General features: G+C 43.6%; 1 protein-coding gene across 1 annotated transcript in view; it reads right to left on the bottom strand.

The window, feature by feature from the left end:
• The window catches only part of hectd2 (HECT domain containing 2), a 158058-nt gene that overhangs the window by 90188 nt on the left and 43805 nt on the right, over positions 1 to 24065 (bottom strand). Inside the window, exons 4-7 of the mRNA XM_078565993.1 lie at positions 21957 to 22059; positions 14983 to 15072; positions 14198 to 14262; positions 15 to 60 (exon numbers count right to left, since the gene is read on the bottom strand). Of these exons, the coding sequence (XP_078422119.1) occupies positions 15 to 60; positions 14198 to 14262; positions 14983 to 15072; positions 21957 to 22059 (304 nt within the window). The remainder of the gene's footprint in view (positions 1 to 14; positions 61 to 14197; positions 14263 to 14982; positions 15073 to 21956; positions 22060 to 24065) is intronic.

The following is a 24065-nucleotide window of genomic DNA, read 5'->3' as shown; positions in this document are numbered from 1 at the left end:
AAACTGATTCATACCTGCACAAGTAAAAAATAAGCTCGAAGGTCATCTTTTGTCCGTGGCCTGGAAAGACAACAGAAATTCAACATGAATCAGCATAAAGGAGAATTGGGGAGCGTAAAGTCTCTATACGAATTTGAAATGACATGCTTCACCAATAACCACATCAGCATAATATAACTGGAGAATAAGTTACGAATAAAAACAATATTATTCCTTAGAAGCAAACCGTATTTTTTCTTTCCTCTCTCTCTTAAAAGCACTGATTTTTGCTGGGGTACAGTTCCGCAGCATTTTTCATGTTTTGATACACCAGCCCTTCTTCGTGGAAGAGGCTAGATAATATGTAGGCTGTTCAGTCATTGGGGAATAATAACCAATCCAGTCCTCATACACAAACATACGTACACATGCACGCACACTTTTCAGCAGGTATTAGTGGATAGTAAATGGAAGCAAGAAACATAGAAACATAGAAAATAGCAGGAATAGGCCATTTGGCCCTTCGAGCCTGCTCTGCCATTCATCATCATGGCTGATCATCCAGCTCAATAGCCTGCTCCCGCTTTCTCCCCATATCCTTTGATCTCTTTTGTCCCAAAAGCTATATCTAACTCCTTCTTGAAAACATACAATGTTTTAGTCTCAACTATTTTCTGTGGTAGTGAATTCCACAGGCTCACCACTCTCTGGGTGAAGAAATTTCTCCTCATCTCAGTCCTAAATGGTCTCACCCATATCCTCAGACTGTGACCCCTGATTCTGGACTCTCCCACCATCGGGAACATCCATCCTGTATCTACCCTGTCTAGACCTGTTAGAATTTTAAAGGTTTCTATGAGATCCCCCCTCACATTTCTGAACTCCAGTAATATAATCCTAACCGACTCAATCTCTCCACATATGTCAGTCCCGCCATCCCAGGAATCAGTCTGGTAAACCTTCGCTACACTCCCTCTATAGCAAGAACATCCTTCCTCAGATGAGAAGACCAAAACTGCACACAATATTCCAGGTGTGGTCTCACCAAAGCCCTGTATAATTACAGCAAGACATCCATGTTCCTGTACTCAAATCCTCTGGCTATGAAAGCCAACATACCATCTGCCTTCTTTACCGCCTGCACCTGCATGCTTACCTTCAGCAACTGGTGTACAAGAACACCCTGATCTCGTTGCAAATTCCCCTCTCTCAATTTATAGCCATTCAGATAAAAATCTACCTTCCTGATCTTGCTACCAAAGTGGATAATCTCATATTTATCCACATTATACTGCATCTGCCATGCATTTGCCCACTCACTCAGCTTGTCCAAATCACACTGAAGCATCTCTGCATCCTCCTCACAGCTCACCCTCCCACCCAGCTTTGTGTCATCTGCAAATCTGGAGGTATTACATTTAATTCCCTCATCTAAATCATTAATATATATTGTGAAAAGCTGGGTCCCGGCACCGATCCCCATGGTACCCCACTAGTCACTGCCTGCCATTTGGAAAAAGACCTGTTTTTTCCTACTCTTTGTTTCCTGTCTGCCAACCAGTTTTCTGTCCATCTCAATACACAACCCCCAATCCCATGCGATTTAATTTTACACGCTAATCTCTTATGTGGGACTTTGTCAAAAGCCTTCTGAAAGTCCAAATAAACCACATCCACTGGCTCCCCCTCATCTACTCTACTAGTTACATCCTCAAAAAATTCCAGTAGATTTGTCAAGCATGATTTCCCTTTCGTAAATCCATGCTGACTCTGTCCGATTCTGCCACTGTTTTCCAAGTGCTCAGCTATTAAATCTTTTATAATGGACTAAAAATTTCCCCACTACCAGTGTCAGGCTGACTGGTCTATAATTCCCTGTTTTCTTTCTACCTCCCTTTTTAAATAGTGGGGTTACATTAGCTACCCTCCAATCTGCAGGAACTGTTCCAGAGTCTATAGAATCTCAGAAGATGACCACCAATGCATCCATTATTTCTCGGACCACTTCTTTAAGTACTCTGGGATGTAGATTATCAGGCCCTGGGGATTTATCGGACTTCAATCCCATCAATTTCCCCGACAACATTTCCCTACTATTGCTGATTTCTTTCAGCTCCTCCCTCTCACTAAACCCTGTGTTCCCCAACATTTCTGGTATGTTATTTGTGTCGTCCTTTGTGAAGGCAGAACCAAAGTATGTATTTAGTTGGTCAGCCATTTCTTTGTTCCCCATTATAAATTCCCCTGTTTCTGTCTATAAGGGACCTACATTTGGCTTCACCAATCTTTTTCTCTTCATCTACCTATAGAAACTTTTACAGTCAGTTTTTTATGTTCTCCACAAGCTTGCTCTCGTACTCTATTTTCCACTTCTTAATCAATCCCTTGGTCCTCCTTTGCTGAATTCTAAACTGCTCCCAATCCTCAGGTCTGTTGTTTTTTCTGGCCAATTTGTATGCCTCTTCCTTGGATGTAATACTATCTCTAATTTCCCTTGTAAGCCATGGTTTGGCCACCTTTCCTGTTTTACTTTTGCGCCAGACAGAATAAACAATTGTTGCAGTTCACCCATGTGCTCTTTGAATGTTTGCCATTGCCTATCCACCGTCACCCCTTTAAGTAATGTTTCCCAATCCATCACAGCCAACTCGCGCCTCATACCATTGTAGTTTCCTTTATTAAGATTCAGGACCCCAGTCTCAGAATCAACTACATCACTCTCCATCTTGATGAAGAATTCTATCATATTACGGTCACTCATCCCCAAGGTGCCTTGCACAATTAGATTGACAATTATTCCTTTCTCGTTGAACAATACCCGTCCAGGATGGCCTGTTCGCTAGTTGGTTCCTCAATGTATTGGTCCAGAAAACCATCCCGTATACACTCCATGAGTTCCTCCTCTATGGTATTGTTACTAATTTGATATGCTCAATCAATATGCAGATTAAAGTCACCCATAATTACAGATGTTTCTTTATTGCATGTGTCTCTAATTTCCTGTTTAATACCATTCCCAATATCACCACTACAGTTTGAGGGTGTTTATATAACCCCCACTAATGTTTTTTGCCCCTTAGTGTTTCTCAGCTCTACCCATACAGATTCCACATCGTCGGAGCTAATACCTTTCCTCGCTATTGCGTTAATTTCCTCTTTAATCAGCAATGCAACTCCACTGCCTTTTCCTTTTTGTCTGTCCTTCCTAAATACTGAATACCCCTGGATGTTCAGTTCCCATCCCTGGTCACTCTGCAGCCATGTCTCCATAATTCCAACTATATCCTACTTGTTTACACCTATTTGCACGTTTAATTCATCCACTTTATTGCGAATGCTCCTCGTGTTAAGGCACAAAGCCTTAAGGCTTGTCTTTTTAACATTACTTGTCCCATTTCCACTATTTTTCACTGAGGTCCTGTTTGATTCTAGCCCTTGACTTCTCTGCCTATCACTTCTTATTCCCCTTTCTGTCTTTCGTTCTTGTCCTTGATTCCCCCTCCTCTGACGCTTGCATAGGTTCCCATCCCTCTGCCATTTTAGTTTAAACCCTCCCCAACCACTCTAGCAAGTATTCCCCCTAGGACATCAGTCCCGGTCCTGCCCAGGTGTAAGCTGTCCAGTTTGTACTGATCCCACCTCCCCCAGAACCGGTCCCAATATCCCAGGAATCTGAAACCCTCCCCCTCACACCATCTCTTCAGCCATGTATTCATCCAATATATCCTGCTATTTCTACTCTGACCAGCACGTGGCACTGGTAGTAATCCTGAGATCACTACCTTTGAGGTCCTTCTTTTCAACTTACTTCCTAACTTCCTATGTTCTGCTTTTAGGACCTCATTCCTTTTTTTACCTATGTCGTTTGTACCAATGTGTACCACGACCACTGGCTGTTCACCGTTCCCCTTCAGAATGTCCTGTAGCCGATCTGAGACATCCTTGACCCTAGCACTAGGGAAGCAACATACCATCCTGGAGTCTCTTTTGCATCTATTCCCCTTAAAATTAAATCCCCTATAACTATTGCATTCCCACACTTTTTACTCCCCCCTTGTGCAGCAGAGCCAACCGTGGTGCAACAAATTTGGCTGTTGCTGCTTTCTACTGAAAGGCCATTCCGCCCAACAGTATCCAAAGTGGTATGTCTGTTTTGCAAGGGAATAGCCACAGGAGATTACTGCACTTTCTGCCTAGTCCTCTTTCTCTGCCTGGGGGTCACCCATTCCCTTCCTGCCTGTGGACTCTTTTAGCCTGTGGTGTGACCACCTCTCTATATGTGCTATCCATGATACTCTCCGCCTCGCCGATGCTCCACAGTGTCCCCATCTGCTGTTCCAGCTCCAAAATCCGGGCTTCCGGGAGCTGCAGCCGGAGACACTTCTCGCACACATGCTGGCCCCAGGCACTGGAAATATTCCCAGCTTCCCACATAGAGCAGGAGGAGCACACCACGGCTTTGAGCTCTCCTGCCATGACTTACCCCTTTAAATTAAATTAAACCTTTTGGAAGAAACTTATCAAATAATATCAATTACTCTAGGACCCTTCTTCCCTACTCCTCATTGTTACAGAATATAGCCCTTACAAACGATGAACCACAAAATAATACCTTAAAAACTATAAGCGATAAAAATAGTAAATACTTACCCAACCATACTCACAGTACTCAAAGGATCACCTTGTTCCCTCCTCACTGAACTCTCTCAGTCACCAAACTCCAACTTAAGCACTCTACTGCAGCCCAAAGCAGCACTCCAGTGCAGCCAAAGTCAGCACTGTAAGACGGCCTGTTTTTATACTCTCTGAACCTAGCCTCTGAAAACCTGTTTAAGCCGGTTATCTAATTAACTAGTTGTAGCTGAAAGCAGAGCCTGTATAAACCCTGTTTTCAAGCTGGCCTAACACTCACCACCTTCCAAACCAAACAGCAACTTTTAGTTAATTACTAAATTAAAGACAGACTAGACTTTGGATAGAAATTAACCCTTAAATTCCCTCAGTTACCAAACTCCAAATTAAGCACTCAACTGCAGCCCAAAGCAGCGCTCCTGTGCAGACAAAGTCAAAGAGCCCTCGCTGATCTTCACCTCCCTATACTAAAAAAACTCTGAAGCTACTAGAACAGTCCCACTGCCACTCCAGCTGAGACCAGTTAACTCAACATAGATTAGAAAATCCTGGGTTCATTTTCTAAAGAGAAATGAGCAATTCTTCTGGAGGCAGCAGTGCCCCCCCAACAATGATGGTCCAGATCTTCTGGTCTCTGGATGGTCGTACCTTGGAAGATGCACTGGGGACCCCTCAAAAATACCCACACAGTGACTACACGGGAACTGCCTGGGAAATTTCAACTTCTATTGGACAATTACCCTGTGCCTGGAAACATCTGAAACGCTGATTTAAAGTCAGAAACTTCAGATTGTTCTGACTCACTTCACGGAACAGTTACCCAGGAAGAGTTAGAAGGATTAAAACCGGTTCAAGCTCATAGGTAACCATACGACTACACCCAACCACCTCCCTGACCCCCAGATCGAACTACCCTAAACCCTAACTATGCTCTCCACACCTCCAACCACCCCTTATCTAATGCCCACCAGCCCCCCAACCCCCAGTCACCTGACTAAACCACCCCACTCCCCGACTACCCTCTCGAGTCCCCAAATAACCCCCCGCCTGACTAGCTGCCACCCAACTACCCCTCCACTAGCCCCTCTACCCCAACTACCTCCCCCCTAATTCCCCAACCCACCCTATTCTGTCACCCATTTGCCTGCCACCCGACCCCCTTACCTTACACACATACCTTCTTTCTGTTGCTTGTCAAAAGTGGCATTTGAACTTACTAGAATATGGCAGCTAGTGCTGTAAAAGGGGGCATTGGCTTGGCTTCCCCTGATGCTACTACATTCCGAGGGAGGACTCCAGGAGCAGGTACGCTCCACGTTTTTCAGTAAGCCCAGTTTGGAAGTCTGGGCCAAGAAAAGTGGACCTCTTCTGCAAGGTTGGTAAATAGGAGTGGAATTGCAATCCAACAGTGATTGCCACTCCTTGGAAGATTCGGCCCATTGTGAACACTGAACTATCATTTATAACCCAGTTGCCAAGGGTTCAATTGGCTGTGAGCAAAGGTGAGCCAGAGATATGTGTAGCCATGTATATACCCTCCTGAACAATGGTGGAGGTATGGTGGTCAGATGCAAAGTCATGAAATGTGACTTTAAAACTGTTCTTATCTGTTCTGGTGCTATTGAATAAATTTTGTACAAAATGAAGTTCTTGTTGCACATAAAAGGGAAAACCATTAGGTCCTGATACAGTACAGGGAGAAATATTTCACATTATTCAGTTAATTACACCATAATGACATGAATTGTACTTTGTTTACTGAAGTTAATATTGGTTATGGGAATAATATCAATTAGCAGTTTTTAAACAATATCAGTGCCAAAGATACAATGCAGGCAGACAAAGCCTCTCTCCCCCACCAACAGATTCTGTCTCTCTGACAGTGCTAGTGGCAGCTTGGATTTTGGCAGCAGCACTTTAAGGCAGTCTGGGGCTGCCAGGATCCCTGCCAATAAACATGCACACAACTTCCAGAGACAATACTGTTTTTTTGTAGATGTAGTTGGTAAAACTCCCTGAAAGTTACCTTTCATACCATCATTCTCCCTTTTAGCCTGGTAATGTTTATTGGCAGAAGATACCAACTGACAAGAAATCATCAGATGCGTTAAGCACATTTTTAAGGAAAAAAATCTCTAAGACAACGTCTCTACCATAAACTCTTGGGTGCACTTTAAGATACAGTTTAACACAAAAAGTACAACTTTCAGACAGTATAAAATTATGTGTGACAAACACAGAAAGGAGTCCTGCTGCTGAGCAGAGTCTATGGAATGTGTTCTGTAAATGTAACTGCACTACACTGGGCAGTCTGTAAATCCCACTCAGTTAATCTTCAAGATTTATCACTAACTAAATTCCACCCAGTAAGTGTCATTTTAAACAGCTGCCAACTGTCTATGTTTCGTCCCTTATTAGGGTGAGGAGTTCCACTGAGTGAATCTCACAATTCCTTCAACTGTAGGTCTGGGAACAGGACTTTGTGATTAGATAGCGGTTTGATGTTTGAGAACTCACTGCTCAAAGTTGCTTTAATGAGGCTGTCTCAAAACCAGCTCTGCTGATATTTTTCTTTCCATGTGCAGTCCTTCCAAGTAGTGGTGACCAATTGGCATCTTGTATATGCAGCTCTTTGCCCATGCATTTGTGGGCCTCAAGTACACAATGACTGCAAAATTTGGCTCTGCAACACCTGTAGTTTTGGTGCTATGTATGTTGTTTTCATTCCTAAAGGGCCTTCATGCTGCATAGTGTAGGCATGACCCATGGACACTATTTTGGCTAAGTCAGTAACACAGGCGAATGTGCCGGAAGTATGGACAGATTTCAATGTCATTCAGCGTGCAACATTAGGCTGACAGCAGTACTGCCAGTTTTGACCTCATCACTCCAGCTAATACCCTCTTTTAAGCAAGTACTACTGGACATGTATTCAGGAGCAGGAAGGTCAAGCCCATCCCCCCATCACCGCTATTTAAACCTATCTCAGGTTAGTTGCTGATTAAATTCTACTGGCTCCATCTGAGTTTGTAGAAGTTTTTTTATTTGTTCACAGGATGTGGGCATCGCTAGCTGGGCCAGATTTATTGCCCATCCCTCGAGGTGGTGGTGGTGAGCTGCCTTCTTGAACTGCTGCAGTCCACATGGTGTAGGTACACCCACAGTGCTGTTAGGGAGTTCCAGGATTTTGACCCAGTGGCAGTGAAGGAAGGAACGGTGATATATTTCCAAGTCAGGATGGTGAGAGACTTGGAGGGAAACTTCTAGGTGGTGGTGTTCCCATGTATCTGCTGCCCTTGTCCTTCTAAACGGTAGTGGTCGTGGGTTTGGAAGGTGCTGTCTAAGGAGGCTTGATGAATTCCTGCAGTGCATCTTGTAGATGGCACACACTGCTACCACTGTGCTTCGGTGGTGGAGGGAATGAATGTTTGAGGATGTGGTGCCAATCAAGTGGGCTGCTTTGCCCTGGATGGTGTCAAGCTTCTTGAGTGTTGTGGGAGCTGCACTCATCCAGGCAAGTGGGGAGTATTCCCATCACACTCCTGATTTGTGCCTTGTAGATGGTGGACAGACTTTGGGGAGTCAGGAGGGGAGTTACTCATCGCACGATTCCTAGCCTCTGACCTGCTCTTGTAGCCACAGAGACACAGAGACTGAGCACAGGCAGCACAGAGGCTGATAAGCTGCTGGTAGAGGGAGGAGGAAGAGGGGGAGAAGAGTTCTTAGCTGGATGCCACATCCAACTAGAATCCTATGGAAGCATTTCTCTTTATTCAACCTAAGCCAGGAACAGTGTGTACATCGTCTCAGCTATAAGAAGGAGATGCTCATGGAAATTTGCCACCTCTTGCAGGCAGACCTGCAGCCTCAGTGTAAATCACGTACAGCACTGCTATTGGCTGTGAACTTCTTCACACTGAAATCCTTGTAGGTTGGAGCAGGCGACAACTGTAACATTTCCCATGCTGTGGTATGATATTGCATCAATGAGATGAATGATGCTCTTTATGCCAGGAGAGGGGAGTAAATCAAGCTCTCTCTGATGAAAGCCCAGAAGGAAAAAACAGTAAAAACTGGAAAATAAGAATACTGGTCTGAACTGGTCTTGTACACTTTAAAATGGAACACCAGTAAAGACTGGGAAATAGGAGTCCTGGTCCGGACTGTTTTTTTCCTTCTGGGAGAGAAGCAGCGGAATGTGGATACAGCTTTGTGAGGATAGCTGGCTTCCTTTTGGTGCGGAGTGTCATTAACTGCAGACCCTTGGGTTTGCAGCTGCTGCATCTGTATGCCGAGATGCACCACATCCAAAAAGGATTCCACTCCCTGAATATACAACTGTTGTACAACTATGCCCAGCACATCATGCTGGTGAATACCCGTTATTCTCACAGCAATCATGATACCTTCATTGTGCACATGTCCACTGTTTCCTCAGTATTTGAGCCATCACGTCAAACCAGAGAGTGGCTGCTGGGCAGCAAGGGCTACCCACTTAACACCTGACTCATGACTCTGATGTGCAACCCAACCTCATGTGACCAGCATGCATTTAATAACAACCATACCGCCACACAAATCATCATAGCTCAGACCATTGGAGCTTTCAAGAAATGTTTCCGCTGCCTGGATCACTCTGGGTAAGCTGTGCAATACTCATCAGAGTGATTCATCATGGTCTGCTGTATGGTACACCAACCCCCCCCCCACCGCCCCCCCCACCCCGCCCCATCATGAGGGCACAGGCCTTGCCACCATAGATATAATAAGCAGCTGAGGAGCAGAAAGAGGAGGAGGTAATCAGCATACCTCCTTTCGTACTGGGCTGTCCCTGATCACCTTATTTAACTATGATTCCACTGAACACAGCCACAAATCCCCACTCCACAAGTCACACATCTTACCCTCCCTCTGTCCTCTTTTCCACAATGCTGAAATAAAAGCTGCTACAAAACAACCTTATCAAGCGAGCCATGCAATATTCAATACAAAAGCTAATTGATCATCCTTGTGCATTCCCTTAACGCCTGTCTTCCACGTGCCTTTTTCTGCCCTAGTGCCCCTATGCAGTGCTATCCCATTGGTTACTGAATGGCTGGCAGCACGTTGCTGAGTTTCACTGGGGAGACTGCAGAGCAGCTCTGGGCCAAGGAGGCCTGGCTTTGGACTGCACCATTCCTGCATGGATAGCAGCATACTGGGCTGGCTGGCTGGCAGGCAACAGCAACACTGAAAGTAACAGTCATGAGAGCATGAATGCTGTCATCAGAGGGGACTGTGGGTTTGTGCTCCCTAGAGCCACTGCCACTTTCTGGGAGTGGTACCTTAGCAATCCTGGACTGCTGCAAGATCCCGAAACCCTCTTTGAACACTGATATTGGTGGGGAGGAGTACAAAATGTGGTTGATTAGGTCAAAACTTATAATCATTTTCTGCGGTTTCAGCCCCACCACTGGCCATGGTCTCAGTCGTGGCCACTCCAATGATGGTCATCAAGGTCTTCTCCATCGATGTAAGGACATGCAGCCACACTTGTCCCCACCTGATTAGACGTGGCTGCCTCTGGTTATGGACCACCTTGTCCTGAGTGACAGAGAGAGAATTAGGTCAGTGACCGTGGTGCAGAATGTTTTTTAGTGTGCTAGTCATATTTGAATAGCTGATAGTGTATGTAAGCTGTGAGATGTGGCTGTGAGGCTTGCAGCAGTGCTAAGTGTGTGAGAGTGATGTGAAGTAATGAATGCTCAGTATGAGCTATGCCTGATAGAGTTGGTAGTTGAGTGAAGTGAGGGGTGGTGAATGGAGCAGTGTGAGGGGGCAGTGGTTGATTTGCAAGGATATGAAATGTAATGATGCATTCACGGACCATGACCACTCTTATGAGTCATCAAACTTCTTCAAACTTCTTCAAACTGCATCCAGGTTTTTGGAACTACACTGCTAACATTGAAAGTGATGGCTATCTATTTTTACTGTCTTCTTAATGCCCGTCTTGGGGTCCTCCTAGCTCCTCTCTCCTATCCATCTCCTGCACCAAGGCCTCCAGTGCTGCATCTGGGATCCTTGGAGCCCACTCTCTGCCCTGTTGCACCATATTCACTCCTCTCCCCGCTCAATCTTCCCCAACTGCTGCCAGTACCTGCTGTAGCCAGAATGCATTCCCGTCTTAAGAGGTACCGACTGGCTTAAATAGCGCAGGCTAGATTTTAAGTGCTGCTTGCCTCACATGCACTTAGGCTCACTGCTGAGACATGCAGCCACTCAAGCAGCACGCTCAGCAGGGGGCTGCACACTATCATTTAAATTAGCAGGCAACATGAAGTTGTGTGGTGCGTGATCCACAACAAACAGGCGTAGGTTAATCGCATATCACAATCCCTATGCCCATGTTCAGACCCTGTCCAAAATTTCCCCTGCTGAACTTTTAAACTGGCTGCAAAGCATACGAGGAGCAGGATTCCAGCTGGCATGGGCATGGGCATAGGCATAAATTCCTGATCTGCTACCTTCCCATGGTAATGATAAAGAAACCACGGGGAAGAAATTTGATTGCGCAGCACCGCTTCTAGTGACTTATCCCATTTTCTGGAGCAGCCCATGCTGTGACCACCAGCTATGCAGCCTACGCAGTGTTCTTCACAAAAATCAACGCTCCAAAGCAACACTGATGGAGCACTGCACTGTTGGAGGTGCCATCTTCCTATCTGTCTGCTCAGGTGGATTTAAAGATTTTGATAAAATGCAGTGGGGTTATCTACAGTATCATGGTCAACATCGAGGGGTCAGGTGGTCAATGGGGAGGAGGGGTCGGTCAGTCAATGGGGGCATGTAAGATAATCAGTGGAGGATTCAAGTGGTTGGGGGGCGGGGGTGGGGAGCATAGTTGGTGGGTGTATTTGGGGGAGTACCGTGGGTGGGGGGGGCAAGCAGGGGTGTCCCATGGGTGGGTGGGGGGAGGGGGTGGCAGGGAGTGAGTGTGGGTGTCCTGTGGGGGGGGTTAGTGGAGGGAGTGGGGGGTGGTCATTACTACAATTACCCAGAAGCTGGAAGTGGTTTTAATTCTAACTTTTACTGGGTAGCTATTATTGCGAGACAGTCAGAACCATCGGAAATTTGCGATTTATCTCGTACTTTCGGATGGTTCCCAGTGCAGGGCAATTGCCCAGCAGAACTTTGAACTTCCCGGGCGATTGCCATGCAATCCTTATGTGGAGACTATTGAGGCGAGGGTGGGCGTGTCCCCAGCACATCACCGAGGTACCCTCCCCAGTTACAAGATCCCAGAGCTGAGAGGTTAGGGGCCATTATCTGGTAATCAATGTTAATGTTATCAGTGATAACACTGCTGCTTGTCAGAGTTTGCTATGCATAAATTTGCTGCTGCGTTTCCTACATGACAACAGTGTCTACACTTCAAAAAGTACTTTGTTGACCATAAAGCGCTTTGATACGTCCAGTGGCTGTGGAAAGCACTATACAGGCTTTCTTTTTTGATGAGAGGGGAATGAGAAAGGGTGAGGGGTGATTGAGAAAGAAAAAGAGTAAATGGATGAGGCATAAGAAAACCTGGTCAGAATTTAATAAAATAGTGGGAAATAAAATAAGTCAAAACTCATACTGTTGCCAATAATTTCAAAATGTTTTGCATGCTGTGCTTCTAGTTACAGAGAAAATATCAGTGAGCAGAAATACAGGACTTGTAGATATTTTTTAAATGGTGTTCAATTTTTTGCTATGCCTTGAGTTATAGGGGAGTTATAATTCGGTGCTGTGGTGGAGGACATAATTTATTGAGACGAGACCAAATTTCTAAGATGCAATAGAAAGTCATTCTTGGAGGTTTGGAGAAGTACTCATGGAATGGTCTGATACTTTGGCACTGCTGAGCGTTGGTTACTGGGTGGAATGTTATTGATCCTGATCATATGACTGAAATTATTACAGTGCAACTTCTTCTAAGCATGGGCAGTTGCAAAGCAAGGGCTAAGTGAGCCAAAAGACCACATAAAGCTAAATCTTTGTAGTCTTTCAAGGTATCCATTCATCTGTGGAAGTTCATGTTCTGCAGTTTGTGACCTCTTCTACACTTCAACATGCCTTGGGGAATGACCACTGATGCCAAAATTTGCTTGCCTCCCCTTTAGCACCTTAACTACCATGAGATGCACCGGCTAGCCTATAAAGCATGTCTCCTCAAACTTCTTCACAAATTAATCATATTCTTCGGTTTTGGTGCATTATTGGCCCATGTAACAATCTCCAGAAATCAAAAACTTACTATCAGGCCACGAAAATTGAAGCACTGTCTTTTGTAAATGATCATGCCTGACTGAAAACAGTTTGCTATGCATAAATTTGCTGCTGCATTTCCTACATGACAACAGTGTCTACACTTCAAAAAGTACTTTGTTGACCATAAAGCGCTTTGATACGTCCAGTGGCTGTGGAAAGCACTATACAGGCTTTCTTTTTTGATGAGAGGGGAATGAGAAAGGGTGAGGGGTGATTGAGAAAGAAAAAGAGTAAATGGATGAGGCATAAGAAAACCTGGTCAGAATTTAATAAAATAGTGGGAAATAAAACAAGTCAAAACTCATACTGTTGCCAATAATTTCAAAATGTTTTGCATGCTGTGCTTCTAGTTACAGAGAAAACGGTACCTTCCTTTTATGATGGTGATGTAAATGTACTTTGCCATCTGCACAAGTGTTAATGATCTCCATGGCAATTATAATCCACTGTAGATTAATTAACCAGGTTAATTAACCAGTACACACTTACTAGAAGAGACATTACAATTGACAACAATCGATAGAAAATTATTGTTTTCTCTGTCCAAAAATACTATTAATTTCAAGGAACCACTTATATAAATGCAATTGATAGCCATGTTATCAACTGCCATAAAGAAATCATCATTAGTTCCCATATCCACCCATGATCAGCATTCAAGAGTAATAGGTGGGATTTCAGACTAGAGATATCACCGTGCTAACCCTGTCTCTTTCAGACATCAGGATAGATGGGAGCAAGAGTGCCTGCCAACATTTCTCACTACAGGTAAGATTGGGCAGAGGCCCCATGTTATCAAGTTCTGCCCCAAGTGCCACCCTCCCAGACCCAGGAATTTTGTAGCCCATAATTTTGCTAATTATTATACTGCTGCATTATGTCCAAAAACCGCAGCATTGCTTGATATTATGTTCACAAAGCATTTTAATAAATGTTAGTATTGAACATAAATATCCTTCATGGGTATTTAGGGATTTGCCTTTTCTTATTCTTTTGGCTGGAAACTCCTACTCTTTGGTAATTGCCAACGTGGTATTCTCTTCTCCCACTGAAAACAGTGGGAACATAGAGGAACATTTGTAAAATGGAATTTTTCCTGCCCTTGCATGTTGTCATCAGATCACTTGGACCAAGTTCAATTATAATCTTGCTTTTCCCTATACATAACAATTCAGAATAAAATCTACCATCCATGCGTGTCTGTTATAAACACTTTCCAGATTACTACAAAATCTATAGATTGAACATCAAAACAATTACTGACTTTATTTAGAAAAATACATCTGAGACTTACCCTTTCCATTCCCTCAGCAGGCTGTTAATAATCCCTTTTAATACACTTTTCTGGATGTCCTGGGGCTGAAAATAGCATTAGCAACTGATTGAATATATATATATATATATAAAACACTTGCTTTTAATTAAGAGCAACACATTATTCTCTCTGTATTTTGTTAATTAATACCCCACAATGTGTCAGTATTCACTGTAAACAAATACTAAATGTTTAGCAAAGGAATGTAGTGCTCAAATTTTATGAAGTACTACCAGATCTCCCATGGTGTCATGTACGGTATACTTGAGGAAAAGCTGTTTCATCAGGAGAGCAGCACAATTATATATCCACATTATTATTCTGCTGAAGTAGGCGCATTATATTAACTAACTGCATCCTTGAAGTGAAGTCCATTTGCAATCATTTCAGGGTGTGCAAGAGGACAGAAACATATTTGAAATGTTTCATAACTAATATTTGCTGTAAGTTATTATGCAATATTGCAAATAAATAAGAATTGATTCAAACTTACAATTTACTTTTATAGATTTGCATCACAGCAAGCACATATACATAGCACAACTATCATTTTGGCTAGGTGGTGAGGTGAGTCAGCAGCATAGCTCATCATTTTAAGCATGTACCAGACTCAAATTGATTGCTGCAGTATTACAATGCTGTTACTGTAGTTTATAAAGGGGCATCCTCTAAAAGTTTCGCAATTGGCTTTCCCTGGAGGGTACTCAAATGAACTGAAGCTTTCAATTTTTTATATTTGGCAAAGGTGATAAAAATATACTCACTGTGTCCAGCAAGGTGTCATAGACACTGTTTGTAAATTTAACATTAATGCCTGGATCATCTATTGTGTCAAAAGGTGCACTGGCATCCCGCTATGAAGATGGAATAAAATATAACGAATAGTTTAGACAAAAATAAAGAAAGTATTAATGCAGTAAAAACAAGTTCTACACTTCCATTAATGTTAATCTGCTTTACATGGCAAAGTTCAAAAGTCATTAAAAAGGAGCCATTTACTATTATAAACATCACAAATCCAAACCAAATAAACTCTCAAAGTGAGTTTCAAAAATTTAGAAGATGCAGCACTCGCGCCACTTTCTCGCTGCAATTAACTGTTGTCTTAATGTAGAAGCAAACAGCATCAAAACATGTGTAAACACCATCTTGTCGCCTGTTTTTATAGCGGCCACACTTGCAGTAGTGTCATTTTCAAAGGACTTGCCATAAATCTGTTTCTTTTTCACATGTACAATTTTTGTCTGGAGTCGCCTCCAAATATATTTTATGAAAACCAGAACTATTATACCCCCTTATTGAAAAACCAAGTTGAAAGGCTACTTGGGCTATATTTTTCCTCCGGGGCTAGGAAACAGAGGTCGGGGTTGTTCCAGAGTCCCAAACCTACCCCCTGGGGTAAACAAACAGTCATTCATTCTGATTTTCACGGGCGGTGCCCCCAAATTGGCATGGAGACAGGTTCGCCATCCAAATAAGGATGTCAGGAAGCTCTCAAAGCCCTCCAACTTGGGAGGAGCAGTAGGCTGTATTGGAAGATAAGTAAGAGAGAGGGTGCTTCAAGATGAAGGCCCTCTCTCTCCAACTTTTTTTTTCAATCTTCACCAAAAAATTAGTTTTACAGCCAGGAAGCAGGATGGAGCCGAGGAATGGGTACGCAGGTCAGCAAGGCTATTCCTAGCTCCTGCCAACCTCTGATCCTGGCCCCAATGGGAGCTGAAAATATAGCCCCTTGGGTTGAAAAGAAAAAGATGGATGAAGTAATTCAGAAGTAGTTATTAAATGGTGTCAGATATGAGGTGTTAAATCTTGATAATAGGAAGTACTGCAAATAAGAAAATTCAAAGTTTTCATGCCCTAGGAAAAGAATAAGTTAAAGTAATCATTCAACACACTGGACATCAGGGGAAACAGTGCATTTGGAGCTTAGTGGCAATAACAAAGAAAAGTTGCATTTCATTAGTGTTAGCATTCCCACCCCATGCTAACAGCTAGTAAGAAGGTCACATTTTGCTTCAATACTTGGAGGAATTCTACTTTAAGGCCATATTAATGGATTTAGAGTGCCGTATGTTCACATGCCTATATGGCTGGAGTTTGGAGGTTTGAGTAGCAACTTAATGTTTGAAGAGGAGAAAAGTTTCTGGGTGTAGGCAAATATGTACATTGTAAAAGTAATGATCAAATACGTAAATAGTAGTTAAATAAGTTATATATTTGATTCTTATTAGAAGCAGCGAAATGAAGTCCAGTAATGGGAGGTATTCAAGGAGGAGATAGTGAGCACTCAAAATAAATATGTTGCCGCAAAGGTTTAAGGAAGGGATTCCCAAATCTAGACCCCTGGATGTCAAGGTAGGATGAGGCCAAAAAAAAAAGAGCTTATGTCAGATAACAAGAGCTCAACAAGGCAGAAAGCCAAGAGGGGTGTACCAAATGCAGAAAGAAATTAAAAAGATCAGGAAGGCAAGGAGAGGGCATGGAAAAATTTTGGCAAGTAAAATGAAGGAAAACCAAATATTTTTTATAAATACACAAAGAATAAGGAGGATAATTGAGGAAACAGTAGGGCCTATTAAAAATCAAGAAGGTAAATTGCATGTGGAGGCAGAGGGTGTGGATATGGTTTTAATGAATACTGTGTCTGTCTTCAGAAAAAGAGGGGAACAATGCAGACATTGTAGTTAAGGAGGAGAATTATCAAATATGTGATGGGATAAACATAGTGAAAGAGGAAATATTAATATTAGAATGGAAAAATCACCTGACCCAAATGTACCCCAGGCTACTATGTGAGGCAAGGGGGAAAAAAGAAGTTGCAGAAGCTCTGACCATCATTTCCCAATCCTATCTGACTGCAGGACTGCTAACCTTGTACTGTTGTTCAAAAAAGGGAAGCAGATATAGGCTGTGTAATTAGATGCCATTCGTTCTAAGCTGGGCGATACACAAATTATTGTAAAAAATTCTGAAGGACGGAAAAATGATTTTAGAAAAGGCATCTGAGTAATCAAGGGCAGTCAGCAAGGGTTTGATATGGGAAGGTCTTGTCTTACTAACTGTATTGAATTTTTTGCGGATTTAACAATGAGGGTCAACGAGGGTAGTGCATCTGATGTAGTCTACATCGATTTTTAAAAGGGCTTTTGGCAAGGTCATATATGGCAGACAAGTCAGGAAAGTAAAAGCCCATTGCTGGGATTTAGCTCCCATAATGGGTCACCCCCACCCCAGCCCCACTGGTTGGAAATCCTGCCCCCCTCCCCACCAACCAATCAAAGCCCGGCAGCCTTCCACTGCTGGCACTGCCACAGCAAGCAGTGGTTGCTGCTGGTAGTGCTCCAAGGCCCAGCCAGAGGATCACCACTGGAACGCTTGACACATGAGTGGGGGCAGGGGTTGGAGGCAAGGGCAGAGGCTGGCTCTCTCGTGGTGGGAGTGGGCCATTACCTCATGGGATTGAAGGTCCGGGCGTCATGTTTAAAGGGCACCTGGACAGCCGTTCACTCACTGAAGGCCAGGAGTTCCGGATTGTGCATCAAGTAAAATATCCAAGAGCAGACAGCAACCTGCAGCCCTGCAGCAATGCCTTCCTGGAGATTCTCCACCAGGCTGTACAGGAAAGGTGAGAAGTGCTGTTTCCCCAGAATGGCAGCAGGAGGCTCTCCTGCCTGACTACGACGGCCTGGAAGGAGGTTGCCGGGGTGTTTAGTACCCATGGGGCCCAAAAGAGAGCCGGCCAGCAGTGTAGGAAGGGGATGAATGATTTGCTGCACTTCTCCAGGGTAAGTTCACCGTTTATTCACTGCAAACTGACACTCTTGTAGGGGCATCAAGAGGTCTAAGCATTCAAGTGCACAGGGTTGACACACACAGTCAGCAGATGAAACAACAGCATTGAACTAGCAGCTTAAGGATGTCAGTTTAATAGTCATCTACAGTCCTCCGCTCTACCAGCTGAGCTATTGACAGGGAGCCCCAACAACAGCACTGAATGTGTGCCAGCCACTTTATGCTCTCAATTTCATATCAGTTTTGGACTTCTTAATCACTTATTGGGCAGGGCTTAGCAGCTGCCATGGGCATGCATACTACTGAACTGCTCATGCAACCACTGGAATCATAATCAATCCTTCTGTTTTTCTGCAGGAGACAAACGCCCACAACAAATGGGAGTGGGCCAAGACTGGATGGGGAATAGCCGAAATCAGAGTCCTCACTGCTTACGAGGATTAGGCCACCGAACTAGCCAGAGAAAAGCAAGACCAGGCCTGTGCTGAAGGCGAGTTGGGACTCTCCCAGGAATCAAGTGATTCATCCAGTCTGCAGTTGTCAGCTGCACCCAGTGAATGTGAGATGTCTTTAACCTATGAGCCTGCTTTGTCAATCACTAAATCTTTCTTTTCTCTATTCTAGGTACCAGCAAGAAACGCGGGAGGGCTGCTACTCAGACACGTTACAACCCGAGCCCCAAACTCACCTCCGAGGAGAATGCCTCACAATCCCCAGTGGATGCACCATCACCAGGTTCACCTGCACTCTCTACCAGTGCAGATATACTCACCTCGGTGTATCCAAGTTCTAGATTTGACTCAGGCTCACAATCTGGTGAGCGCATCACCTACACAGGTCTAGAGATGGTGTAGGCAGTGATAGCCGAGGTAGCTGACACTCAAAGGACTGCTGAAGACCAGGCCCTTGTTGAGCCCCATGCAGAAGACAAGCCTCTGGGATCAGCCCTAAGAGACCTGTTGGAGGTGCAGAGACAGGCAGGGAGCATCACGCAGAGTTGCCAGAGGCCGTCTGCAGGCTGGATCAGCTGTCATGGTTCTGATATGCAGGTATTTGGCTACCTCCGTGGAAAAGGTGGCATCCGCCTTGGAGATCCATCCAGCAGAATGCACAGGGGCTGCCAGATATGCATTCGGACCGGCACTCCATTACTCTAGGCTTTGGTGCAGTGCAGTTGTGGCTAGGAGAGGGGGGCTGGGGCACCTCGACCTCGCTCCAGTTGCCCCTTCTCCTCAAGGAGTCAGGGAGGTGCCACAGGCACCCACAGGGAGCAGCAGCACCAGCCCTTCTTCCCAGGATACTCCAAGGGTGCCCCTGCCTCTTCACGCCCCCCTCTACCAGTGATACCATCTTGTCCAGAGGTCAGGGCAAGGAGGAGACCTCTGCCTGAGCAGAAGACCGGGCTCCTTGGGCCATCAGAGGACGCCTGCCAAAGTCCTCACAGTCAACAGGGTATAGCAATCAGCAGGCTGCCTCCACCTCAGCTATGGATGTCAGGGCTGCACCTAGACTTAGAGGTAGTAATTAGTAAGTATTGAAGGCACACAGGTGGTGGCATGGGTGTACTTTGGACAGTTGTAGATATCTGTTCATTTTTGTGTTTGGAAGCCTCCTGGATTCCATCTTGCTGCTAACTGCTTCGATGTCCACGGGCATTTAAGGCCCTGGTATGTGACCCCCCTACCAAGCCCCTCACCGTGATTGCTCAATAATCCCACGTGCTTGAGTAAGCACTAGCCATCAGTTGAGAGTGTGCTGCCTGGCCACTCATGTAAGCCATTACTTGCAGCTCACCATGTTCTGACCTTTGAAAACGTGTCCATCGAGGTCATTGCATCTCCTGCTGCCGTTGCCTGATGTAAGATGTGGGTTCATGGCACGAGTAGTCAAGGGGAGTTGCATCTGCTATGCAAGTGGCAAGGTACAATGTCAATGCAATTTCAGGGCTGAGAGACTGATGCTGTACACTGTCTTCTTAACAGAGGCTGCCCTAAATGTCTGGAGGAAGCTGTAGTGGGCATAATCAATTGTGAATGGCCTTCCTTGGTGATTTGTCATTTTGAGCTAACATGCAGGTGAAGGCAGCAAGTAAGGAGGGATTAGAGTGTAGGATTTAAGAGGTATATGTGCAGCACCCTGCTCAAGACGTTAATAACACATTTCCAGTTACTGATGTGTGCTGCTAGTGAGCAGATGACCAGGTGAAGGTGGTTTGCCATTTAAGTTTCCTTCTAGTATTGTAGAATTGTTATGGTGTTTACGATGTTATAAATCTTACTAATCAGGGTAAACTGAGAAAACAACAAGGACACCAAAAGGATTTGGAAAATACTTTTTGAGAGATGTGCCCAGATTCAGTGACGTAAATGCTGGAGCTTTGTTTGTTTGTTGGGAAATACCATTCAGTGCTCCGTGCTGCATTGGTTTTTCATCCCCTACATCAATGTTGAGGCCCTAATGCACGGCTTACATATGATTATAAGTTTTATGTAATACAGGTGATCTCCCATTTTATTTTAATAGCAAAATGGCCCCTCTCTTCCTGCAACTCTACTCCTCACATCCTCATTTCTTCATATAACTAATTTTTTCTGTTAGCTTTTATCTTATTTTTCCATTATTTCCCTGTATGATTATGTGTTTGTGGTGCATATATTTGTCTATGAATCTAAGCACACATACCAGCAGCAGTCACCGGAGAACAATCAAGAGTAATAACCTTAACAAATTTTGCCTTTTTTGAATCTAAGGTCAACTATAGTAGCCCAGCTTCTGCCTGGACTGAAAACAGCTAACCTGGTGCACTCTGGTCCCTGCGCTCATGCTACTCAGCACACTCTGGTCTCTATTCTACACTGAGTATCGTCCCCATTTCAATACCATTGTCCCACTGAGAAAATCTCAAAGTGACCTGATGAACTGGGGGTCAGAGTTTCAGCTCAGTTTATTAGTATGAAATATTTTAATAATTTAACCAATGTTTCTGCTGGGATTTATTTTACTACACATCCTGTGTTAACATATCTGCCATGCTAAATCAGTAACTCCTTCAGTTTAGCTTAGCTACATCCCACTTTCACTAAATCAGGCCATTATAACTTCTTTTTAAATCTTCCAGCAGAAAATAAAAGGTAGACTTGTGGGCAGCCAAAGAAAACGTTAACAGAAACCACTGGAAACCAGCTCATTTCTCAATCCTAATGTGTAAGCTTCACAAATGTTCAAGAATATCTGAACCTAAAGAAAATATTCCATTATTTATATGCCCTAATAAATGCTGGTTGACTAGAATGAACAATATCATGGCTAACTCCACTTCCTGTCTATAAATGCACATATTTAGGTTTTTCCTACTTACTTTGTTGCTTTAGTTTACTACTTTAAGTATTTTTTTTTGCTGGCAAAATATTATGCACATTTCATGACTCAATGGATTATTTTACACATTCTTCACCTTATGTCTGTTAAAGAAAAGTTTACCTACTCTGTTTAGCTGGATTTTCACATATTCAGCAAATTCAAGTTTAATGCTATTTAAAATGTTAGTTTAAAAAATGGTCCCATTGGAAACCATGAACAAATCAGGTTACATTTAGAAACAGATTGTAAAAGGACAGTAATGTTTTTCTGTTCTACAGGCAGCAATTGGATCCAAGTTATACCAGGAAATTGAGTCATAATTAAACACCAATAGAAAACAAATAAATAATTATTTTAAGAAGCAGTTTATTGTGATTTACATCTCCATTGGATCACTGCATTTTATGGGAACAAAACATTGGCGATATTTTGAAATGTGCTTCATTATAAACAGAAACCAAACAAAAACTTTAAAATAATCTTAAAAGCCAGATTATCCATTCTGTGCATTTCGAATCAATGAGTGTAACACCTAGCCTGGAATTATTACTGGAGCAAAACGAATCAGTGTCTGTGGCCTGTTTACCTTGAAAGCTGCATTAATTTCCAGGAAAGAATCAAATGTTGTTGAATAAAAATCACGTAAAATTTTCCAGTCTCCTGAAATCTTGGCCTTTTCTACATCTTCTCTGTAATCAAAAAAAAATTTACAATTTGTTTATCAAACTAATAAGGTTTAGCTCAATTAAACATCTGCATTATTGAATGATGAATGGTTAATTATGTTCTTAATTATGATCCGCTTTGGTTCACAATAATATCCTATAAAACAGGTCTATCTTGACTTCCAAGAGCAGATGAATCATGTTACATACAAATAGACTAAATACAAGCAACATATAATGCTATTAGTTCATGACTTCTGAATTGTAAAATTACCTACCTTGTAGGGTCTTTCGAGCTCTTCGAATGATAGCAATCCTCACATTCTGCTGGGACTTGGATAGTTCTGGAATTTTACTTTTTTTTTTCTTGCCTTGATGCTATAGAGACCATTTCACTAATAACGCTGTGAATCTCAGATCCCACCATATAAAAAAGCTCAGGGCCCATACTATAGTTCAGTTGATTTTTGACCTACAGATTTACAAAAACGGCTTGCTTCAAAGCTTCTTATACATAAAATCATAATGACTGCAAAAGGGCTTATTGTGATGATCAGTAGGAAACGATGATGTGAGAGGAATGATATTATTCAAAAATGAAAATGAGGTGAAATTTGGCTCAATTCAAACCAAGAGGTGTCTTCAAGGTGGCTGCCTTGAGAGAGTGTCAATGCAAGGAGCAAATGGAGACCATGGCCTGGCTAATAGGGGCAGGTTACACATGTGGGGACAGAGTTTTGCATGGGAAACTCTGAAGATCATTTTTTTTTGTCTTGGGCAGGCTTCATGCCCAGAAGTCTGCCTGACTGATAAACTTGACCTCCGGTTGGGTGGGGAGAACTCCAGAGCAGGAGCAAGTATCTTTGATCCACATTCCCCTGGGGGTGACATGGGCGGTGGTGTCGGACTGATCCCCAAACCTGCGGTGGGCTTTGATCCCCGACCCTGAGTCGTTGTATGGAATGAAAGGGAGCTTGGGGGCTGGGGAAGTGCTCCTGTTCTTCCCGGCCCATAAGCAATGCTGTAAAGACATTTATCTTCTCCTAATGCTGTCCTCGCCTCCCTACCGATGTCACGTTTACTTAAGGCTTGAGAAACTAGGGCGGCCACTGCAAAACCTGCAAAGGAAATCAGGGGCTATTGGCCTCATTAAAATAATTAAACTGCCAACCCACCTCCTGGAAACACGTTGGTTGCCTATCCCTTGTCCTGCCTCCGTTAAACATGAGAATGGATGGGTTGGAGGTAGTTTGGGATCAGCTTCAGCTTTCTGGGTGTGAAAATACATCCCTACGGAACAACTAGAATGGTCTTCAACCAGAACTCAGGGATGCTTCCTTGCTAAACGGTGCCATGGAGAAAATACTCCACTTACTTTTCCACTACGTGTTGTATTATCATAGAACCAACTAAGATCTCCTTTCAAAACTAGATAGCTGCCTGAACTTGCTGTCCTGTTATTGGTGAACAAAGATAACTTCCCATTACAAACTCTCTTTCCTAACCACCAACTCCATCCCTCTCCCTGGCAACTGCCTGAGCTGAACCACACTTTTCACAAACTAGGTGTTACATGAAATCGAGATGAGCTTCCCATCACATACCTGAACTCATTGCCCATTTCCACCTCTGTAACATCCTGTAACATCTGCAGGCTCAATTCTGCTCCCCCGCACAAACCCCTCCACATGCTGGGAAGATTCTACTCTGATGACTCCGATGACATTTGTGGAAAAAGTCTACTGTTATCGCAGGTATGTTTGCTAAACCTTGACTTTCAGAAGTTGTGCTTCATAGACCAAGCTTTTCAGATAATACATATGAGAGCCAGCCTCTCTTTCCATCCATAGAGATTTGAACTAGCAATCTCACCTTTTCACAGGGCAAATGATAATATTGTTTCAATATCTTAACACACTGATGTTCATGATTAAGACTAGTGATGCGTGACATACCACGACTTGTAGTGTGCCATGGTGAGCACTATTTTGCCCCAAGTGACTGCATTTCAACTTTTGACTTTCAGCGTT

The sequence above is a fragment of the Cetorhinus maximus genome, chromosome 20, assembly GCF_964194155.1.
Source record: "Cetorhinus maximus chromosome 20, sCetMax3.hap1.1, whole genome shotgun sequence".
Lineage (NCBI taxonomy): Eukaryota > Metazoa > Chordata > Chondrichthyes > Lamniformes > Cetorhinidae > Cetorhinus > Cetorhinus maximus.
The sequence above is the reverse complement of the archived record's forward strand: the minus strand, read 5'-3'. Positions and strand labels throughout refer to the sequence as shown.